Source organism: Colius striatus, chromosome 6 (assembly GCF_028858725.1).
Source record: "Colius striatus isolate bColStr4 chromosome 6, bColStr4.1.hap1, whole genome shotgun sequence".
NCBI lineage: Eukaryota > Metazoa > Chordata > Aves > Coliiformes > Coliidae > Colius > Colius striatus.
Genome location: NC_084764.1, coordinates 10,297,368 through 10,306,671, shown reverse-complemented (window position 1 = coordinate 10,306,671; position 9,304 = coordinate 10,297,368). Strand labels below are relative to the sequence as shown.

Genomic DNA, 9,304 nt, shown 5'->3' with positions numbered 1-9,304 from the left:
GACATAAAATGGAAATAATTTTCCACCTCGGCCTCAGCTGACCCAGGGGAGTCCCACAGGATCCAGAGCAAGGTGCCCTCCCTCCGGGTGGGTGAGGGGGCCAACCTTTCCTGGGGGCTTGCTACAAGGGGCAATTTTAAGGAAGCGAAAAACTGGACGGGGTGAACACAAAGACAGCTTCATTTCCTTAAAAAAAAACGAGGGGAATTTGGCTCTTTGCTCAGTGCGATTTCCTGGCAAGAATCTCTGACTAACACATATTTGAATCCAACAAACACTTCTGTTCTCAGTGTTGGGAAGGGTGTAAACTGTGGAGGGAGGAGGTTTTGGGGTAACAGTTTTCCAGTGATTTATATTGTCTCAATAGAAAACCAGTTATATTAAGAATAAATTTTAAAATTAAAGCTTTGTGGATTCTTTCTTGGCTTTTCTTTTTCTCCTGCCAAAGGAACAAGCTGAATGTTACTTTCATCAGCTACAAACTGAAGAAATTTATCATTACATAGCTTTGTAAAACAGATATCCTGAAATGGAGAGTTTTCTACGAGCTTAAGTACTATTTTTAATAATCTGTAAGGTACCCAGAGCCCTGATGTCCAGCCTGTTTTAACTGAGAATTCAAGGAACTTCTCTGAAGTTTTTATTCCAAGTGTAACGGCAATGGCGTTGTTCAGAGCAGTTTCTCAATCTCTGTGCTTTACGTGACGCTCAGGCCCGCAGTCGTGTATTAAAGCCCACGCTGCAACAGATACCGATGCAAAAATGCTTTTGTCCACTCGGTGGTGCCAGTCGCGCAGGGAAAACATTTCCAGTACTGGATCTCAACAGCTGAAACTGTCGGATCTCAACAGCTGAAACCGTCGAGCAATTACACTCATAAGGACGTAAAACACATACAAAGCTGCAGCAATTTGAGATCGATCAAAACCTTTAGTTGCCTACAGTATCCCTACAAGACAATATTTTTTTCAAGGTGATTTCCTGTGTACTTTGGAAGTAAAGCACTTGACCAGGCTGGCACATGCTCACGTGGCTGCTTCGATAACTAGGCTGGTCTGTCTAGCGCTGTTTGCACAGGAACTCGAGCTCCCTGGGGGCCAGAGGGTACCCAGATACCTGAGTGAAGTTTTAAATAAGCACCCCAGAGGGAGGGATTTGCTTAACTACTTCTCAAAGAGCCTCAAAATCTCACAATACTAACAATATAATATTGTGAGGGAGCTGTGCCTGCCATTTCAAGATAAGGGGGGAAACTAATATGTGACTGCAGAGAGTGATTTTGATTGATATCTGGTATTGCAGCCAGGTCTGATACGTTTTTGAAAAGATCTCTTCAAATGCTAGGGAGCAAATGGTGAAAACAGGCAGGTTGTTAAGAAGTCTAAGTAAGGCAGGGATAGCAGAGGAGCTGGGATCAGGGCCTAGCCATCTAACGTTCTCAGAGGTCTATAAATGCCTCAGCCATGACATTCTTGACCCTTACTGTTGTGGTCCAGAATAATCTCCATGATTAGGATAGAATAACCTCTACTCCACTTGGTCCTCACACTCTCCTTCAGTTGTTTTGGACTGGGATTTGGCCTCGAACTTTGCTTACTCTCTCCACGCATTACATATTCCATACATACAGGGGAGGTTTAGATTGGAGCTTGGGAACAATTTCTTGCCTAGAAGTGGTAGAGTCACCATCCCTGAAGGTATTTAAAGATACGGTGATTAGAGACATGGTTTAGTGGTGGTGTAGTCAGAGTGTGACGTTTGCAGTTTGACTCAAAGGTCTTCAAGGCCTTTTCCAACCTAAATCATTCTACGATTATAAGAACTGGAAGCATGGTAAGATCAGAGCAGATATTAGAGAGGGAATCCTCTCACATCTTTTAGCTATAGCAAATGCCAAATATTACAACTTTTGCTGATTTTCCCTCTGGCTGCCATCAGTGTTATGTAAGATGCTGTCAGGTAGGATCTGCATTAAGTAACTGGGAGCTTCTGAGCTGCAGGAAAAGCACAGTGGCCTCCCTCATAGGCACCTTGTCAGGGAGGAGTGTGCAAGTTGGGAATGGATTTGAGTCCTGTAGGATCACAAAGTCTACCGAGAAAGGAAAGTGACTGGGTGGGTGTTTATGTAGTTATGCTGCCATTGCAAATTTGTACTTCTAGGGTGTGAAATTATGTTCACATTTGGCAGGACTTGATGGATCAGTAGAATTTTTGCATAATGTTATGTGTGGAGACTGAAAACTTTCAGGGTGCTGTTGTGTGACAGAATTTGGTCGCTTTCCACTTTGAGTCAGTTTTTGAGACAGTTGCTCTGTGGAAACCAAGCACAGGTGTTTGAGTTTCTCCCAAACAGAGACTCTACTGTTCACTGTTTGCGATCACCCGTGGCCTACACCTGATTACTCAGTATGTATATAGCTTAGCTTTTACACTGTTGATTTGTCCTGTCTTCCCAGAGTCTTCAAGACCCTATATACACACCACCAAAGAGGTAATATCCTTGAAAATTAATTACTGATATTGGGAGGAAGGACATTTTGTGATTCCTCTTGTGAATTCTCCCAAACGCCAGCAGCTTGGCTGCCCTTTACCTGAGGAAGTGAGCCACTGAACTTGAATGAAATAGCTTTGATGTAGGACCAGACACCAGATTCTCGTCTCCAAGAGCTAACAGTGAAGAAAAACAGTTTTGAAACAATAAAGAAGAAAGCCAAATGCAAACTTTTGTGTTAGAAACCAGCGCAGGTGCTCCCCAGAGAGAGTCTGCATACTTGTCTCAGAGCCCAGGAGTCTCACACAAGAAGACCTTGTTTACATGAATTTTGTGGTTAAGCCTCATAAATTGCCAGGTGCCACCTGGATCTGAGTTCTGTATTGTTGCAGTAACCTGTGGTTAGCACCAGGGTGGCACTGAGAGCTCAGAGGGACAGGGATAAGTGAGATAAACAGCACTGCAGTGTCTTTAAAAAGCAGAGAGGACACAGAAAGAGTGAGAGCATGCAGGAGAGACAGCAAGCAAGCTTGACATTTGGAGCAAACTGGGCAGGCATAGCAGCAGCTCTACAAACTGACAGTGAGCTAAAGGTAGGCTGGCAGCACTCATGGCAAAAACCCAGATGCTCTGTAGGACATCTGAATGTCGGTTCCTTTACCTGGTTTAACATGCAGGTCAATGATTTTATATGTGCTTCCTCACCTCAGAGGTCATTCTGGTAATTTTGGTGAGACTAAAGCAAGGCCTTCCTTGATGTGAGTAAAAGTATTGCAATCTTGCTTATCTTTAGAAATATCTGAAATATGGCAACCTGCAAAGAAAAGGGATTTCTTCTCCCTTTTCAAGATAAAAAGAAGTGGTACTGAACACAACTGTCAGGATCGATTAAATAACCACGGCTAGGGGTTCGTACCTGGGGTTTGTGCAGCAAGAATCTGGATGGGATGAGCAGTGAGAAGAAAGACCAGTCAGTGTGACCCCCAACTAGAATAAGAGAAGACAGGCAAATTTAGAGTGAGTAGAAGGAAATACTCATAGCTCTGGGCATGTTTCTAGCTCTCCCAAGAGAGCTGCTGAAATCTGCACTGCCTGGGAGGTGGGCAATTCAAAGTGTTTGATGAATAGCCCGTTGGCCACAATTATCTGCTGCAGAAGGCAAAGGTCAGGTGACCTGAGAGGGCTTCGTTGTCATTCATTTCTTCCAGGGCATGTTCAATGAAAGAGAAGAAAAAAAAAAAGAAAAAGAATGCTTGAACTTTTCTTTATCAGGGGTTAACCTTGTCTGATTCCTTGGAGCTGGTGATTTAATAGCAAGAGTTAGGTCATGGGTTTGGAGATGAGTATGGCACTGTGGCAGCACTTAGTCAAAAGGTTAGAAGAGCAGAGAAAGTATTACATATTTTGCTCTAAATGTACTTGGTGCTGGCTGTTTCTTTACAATGGCTTAGATACTGCCCTGAGGAGGCATTGCTCATGGTTTAAGAGGCTCTGAAGGTGCTACTGGAGAGGGTGAAATTTCACAGAATCACTTAGGGTGTTATGTAGAAGAAAAGGCTCTGTGGACAGCATAGGGTGACTTGCTATTCAATTACCCTGCAGGTAATGGGAACAGAGGACTATGCAGAGGCAAATGGGCTGTTGCTTAGTAGTTAGATTTTACCAGGTCTGCCACAGGGTGCAGCCAAGGATGCAAGACAGTAGCAATACTCTGACTATACCTGGGCACAGCTAGGCACCACGGATCTGTGAGCAGCAGTGTACATGGCAGTGTGTTGCCAGGCTAGCCAGGTGATGGGCAGTGCAGAGACAGGCGCTGAGCAGCACAGGCAGCTGGACCAAGCAATGCAGGCAAATGGGGACAGCTTGTTCTCAGTGGGGTGAAATGAAGAGAAGCTGGGAAGAAAGCAAACCCAAATTTTGGTTGCCAAGGCCTAATAAGCAATTTTGAAGTTAAATGCAGCTGAGAGGGGTGAGATGTCACGCTGGATCTGGAAGCATGCAGTCCTTTCCCCATGGACTCTGAAAGACTGTACTGAAGTGATGCTTTATTGGAAGGTTATAAATGAAATAAATCTCAGAGACTACAATACACTCAGGGCATCACTACTTTAGACCATGACTGGGATGTGTTTCCTATGAAGGACACCTTCCAAACAGTCACAGAGCTGAGATTTCTAGCAGACTGTGGACGTTGTTAAGTGGCAATATAATCAGTTAAAGAAACCACAGCCATGCCCACGTCATTTCTAGTTCTACTATATGGTCTTCAAGTACAGTTTTCCTCCTCCTTTTTGTTACTCAGACCAACCAGACCAGTAAAAACAAAAAAATCAGAAAATATAACTGTATCACCTCTATGCAGTTGGTTTACTTTGTGCACTTCATGTAGCCAGGTCATGACAAATAGGTCAGTCACTTTTGTTGCTGTCCCTGCACAATTTTGCTATGCAAGTCTGACACAGCAGCAAAAAGTTTCAGTGTTTGAGGTGAAAGTCTTGCGTTTGATTTCCATACAATACCATATTTCCATGACAACCATGCTGATATTACTTCTGGCTGAATCTCTATGAAGGCTAAAATTGGTGTCAAATTTGAACAGACATTTTTTCTGCTTTCCAGTACCAGTAATCCTCACAGAGAGAGTTCTCAGCAAAGTACTTAAACAGATGACTAAGTTACCATGTATAGACATTCTCTCCAGAGCAAATCTGCAGCCTGTATGAATTGCCATGTCTCCTATAGAGTCTGGGGATTAGAGCACTATGCAGCAACAGATGATACACTCCTCCTGCCTTAAGGGAGCTACTCACATTCATTAAGCTCATGCTGAAGTACTTCACAGAACTGAGGCCTGAATAAAGTCTGCCCTGGAATGGAGTAGAATGTGCTGCTTTGCCTACATCAAGTGACGTATATGGGACACTTCAGAACAGACCAGGGACTAACAGGTTGTGTGAGAGCAGTGGTCTTGCTGATTGAGGTCATACAGCATGAGGCAGACAAAATTGTGTCTTTCACACACCAATTGAGTTCAGTTTCAGACAAAAAAGCCACTGAACTTTCCAAATGTAATTCTATTGTCTATAGCATCTTTGCTTAGGCAAGCTCAGTCTGGTGTAAGAAGGAAAGGGCAGATTTGGAAATTCATACTGTGTGACTAATGGTTGTATGTAAGGTGTCTTGGTGATCTAATCAATGTATGGGTACCTCAGGATAAAAGTCAAAACACATTAGGGTACTTATCTGAGATCCTGAGTGGACAGATATGTCTGGGACTCTCAATCAGTGGGTGTCTTGGAGGAGTAACTCACTTTGAAAGCATTTCTCAGTTAAAGTGATTAGAACTGTCCTATTAGAAACCACTAATTGTTGTGTTGTTATTAAGTGGGAAGATAAGCTAACTTGCAGCTTCTGTCTGTTTCTCAGGTGATCTAGTTTCTCGCAGCTTGCAGATGACAACAGCATCGCAAATGGACCTGCCTGAAGAAATTCAGCACCCACATACAAAATTTTCTGAATGGAAATTCAAGCTGTTTAAAGTGAGATCATTTGAAAAAAACCTTTCTGATGACAGCCAGGATGTAAACAAAAAACAGGCAGAAGAGGCCACTTCTTTCAACAATGAAATCCTGCTGCATAAGGATGAAGCAGTGCCAAGAGGAGGAAAGATGGACCTAACAGGCAAAGGTCAGGCACAGGAGAAAGATGATGTGAAAACACATGACGATGAAGTTCATCAAAACAACCTGAAGCAACTCTGCCGCATCTGTGGAGTTCCCTTTAAAACTGACTGTTACAAGAGAACTTATCCAGTGCATGGGCCAGTGGATGAGGAAACTCTGTGGCTTCTGAGAAAGAAGGAGAAAAAAGCAACCTCTTGGCCAGACCTTATTGCTAAGGTTTTTAAGATCGATGTGCGAGGGGACATCGATACTGTCCATCCCACTCGATTTTGTCACAATTGCTGGAGTATTATCCATAGAAAATTCAGCAATACTCCATGTGAAGTCTATTTTCCCAGGAACAGCACGATGGACTGGCAGCCTCACTCCCCAAGCTGTGCTGTGTGCCATGACACCAGCCGGGGAGTCAAGAGGAAAAGCCAGGCTGGTGCTGCACAGCCCAGCAAGCGTGTGAAGGCCGGCATGGAACACACTCGGAAAAACAGAGCTCTAAAGAACCAAGCACACATAAACAACAAAAAGGTAATGAAAGAGATTGTCAACTGCAAGAATGTGCATCTCAGCACCAAGCTGCTTGCAGTCGATTACCCAGTCGATTTCATTAAATCCATCTCGTGCCAGATCTGTGAGCATATTTTGGCAGATCCAGTAGAAACAATGTGCAGACACTTGTTTTGCAGAACTTGCATCCTAAAGTGCATCAAGGTTATGGGCAGCTACTGCCCTTCCTGCTGGTATCCTTGCTTTCCCACTGATCTGGTCACCCCTGTGAAGTCTTTCCTGAACATCCTTGATGGCCTGGGTATAAGATGCCCTGTAAAAGAATGTGATGAAGAGATCTTGCATGGAAAATATGGGCAACACCTCTCCCGCCACAAGGAGATGAAAGATAGAGAGCTCTACAGCTACATAAATAAGGGTGGCCGACCTAGGCAGCATCTCCTTTCTCTGACCAGGAGAGCTCAGAAACATCGTCTGAGAGAACTGAAACGGCAAGTCAAGGCTTTTGCTGAGAAAGAAGAGGGTGGCGATATAAAGGCTGTATGCATGACCCTGTTCCTGCTGGCTTTGAGAGCCAAAAATGAGCACAGGCAAGCAGATGAACTGGAGGCTATAATGCAAGGCAGGGGATCTGGACTTCACCCTGCTGTCTGCTTGGCAATCCGAGTCAACACGTTTCTCAGCTGCAGCCAATATCATAAGATGTACAGAACGGTAAAAGCTGTCACTGGGAGGCAGATCTTTCAGCCTTTGCACGCGCTCCGCACTGCTGAGAAAGCTCTCCTGCCAGGGTATCACCCCTTTGAGTGGAAACCTCCCTTGAAAAATGTATCCACCAACACAGAAGTGGGGATTATAGATGGACTCTCGGGGCTGCCACTTTTGATTGATGACTACCCAGTAGACACAATTGCAAAGAGATTTCGATACGATGCTGCCTTGGTTTGTGCCTTAAAGGACATGGAGGAGGAGATCTTGGAAGGCATGAAAGCAAAAAACCTGGATGACTATTTGAATGGCCCCTTCACTGTGGTAGTAAAAGAGTCCTGTGATGGGATGGGAGATGTCAGTGAGAAGCACGGAGGTGGGCCTGCTGTCCCAGAGAAGGCTGTTCGCTTCTCTTTCACCATCATGAACATTGCTATAGCACATGGGGATGAAAGCAAGAGGATCTTCGAAGAAGTAAAGCCCAATTCAGAGCTGTGTTGCAAGCCCTTGTGCCTTATGCTGGCTGACGAGTCAGACCATGAGACTCTGACGGCAATCCTGAGCCCCCTCATAGCAGAGAGAGAGGCCATGAAAAACAGTGAACTGCTACTTGAAATGGGAGGCATCCTGAGAACCTTCAAATTCATCTTCAGGGGTACAGGATATGATGAGAAGCTCGTGCGGGAGGTGGAAGGGCTGGAGGCCTCGGGCTCCACTTATATTTGTACCCTGTGTGATGCAACCCGCCTGGAGGCATCCCAGAATTTGGTCTTCCACTCCATAACGAGAAGCCACGCTGAGAATCTGGAGCGGTATGAGATATGGAGGTCCAACCCATACCACGAATCCGTTCAGGAGCTCCGTGACAGAGTGAAGGGTGTTTCAGCCAAGCCTTTTATTGAGACTGTCCCCTCCATAGACGCGCTGCACTGTGACATTGGCAATGCGGCAGAGTTCTACCGGCTCTTCCAGATGGAGATCGGTGAAGTTTACAAGAATCCTGATGCATCTAAAGAGGAGAGGAAGAGGTGGCAGCTGACTCTTGACAAACACCTCAGGAAGAAGATGAACTTGAAGCCTGTGATGAGGATGAGTGGAAATTTTGCTCGAAAGCTCATGTCCAAAGAGACGGTAGAGGCAGTGTGTGAATTGATAAAGTGTGAGGAAAGGCATGAAGCCCTAAAAGAACTAATGGACCTCTACCTAAAGATGAAGCCAGTGTGGCGATCCTCATGCCCTGCCAAGGAGTGTCCAGAGTTGCTGTGCCAGTATAGCTACAATTCACAGCGGTTTGCTGAGCTCCTGTCTACAAAGTTCAAGTACAGATATGAAGGCAAGATTACAAATTATTTCCACAAAACCCTTGCCCATGTTCCTGAGATCATTGAAAGAGACGGGTCCATTGGGGCCTGGGCAAGTGAAGGAAATGAGTCGGGAAACAAACTGTTCAGGAGGTTCCGAAAAATGAATGCCAGGCAGTCCAAGTGCTATGAGATGGAGGATGTCTTGAAGCACCACTGGCTGTATACCTCCAAGTATCTGCAGAAGTTCATGAATGCTCATAAAACGTTAAAGAGCCAGGGCTTCACCATTGACCCAGCAGACAGTTTAGGTGATTCTGTGCTATCAGAGGTCTCGGAAAACAACGATGCAGTGGAACTCTAGATGCGAAGTGTGTTTGGTGTTGGGTTTATGATGGTGTCTTCCTACAAGGAGGCAGCATTATTTTTTTTTGCAGGCCTGTAGAGGTACAGGGAATTCTGAAATACCCATTTTCACACTGCTTGTTAAGGGTGCTGAGTGGAGTTTGACCAGCACCACACCTGTTGGGAGCTTCCAAAAGGGAACGGAGTGGTGTGATTACTGGTTGTTATGTGAGAGGAGAGCATAGGTTGTAAAGAAGGGTCTTCAGTTTATT

General features: G+C 44.9%; 1 protein-coding gene across 1 annotated transcript; it reads left to right on the top strand.

The window, feature by feature from the left end:
• The first annotated feature begins 5,946 nt into the window (after window positions 1-5,946).
• RAG1 (recombination activating 1) lies at window positions 5,947-9,051 on the top strand. The gene has a single exon (XM_010201405.2). It carries the CDS (start codon window positions 5,947-5,949, stop codon window positions 9,049-9,051), a length of 3,105 nt encoding a protein of 1,034 aa, XP_010199707.1.
• The last annotated feature ends 253 nt before the right edge of the window (window positions 9,052-9,304 follow it).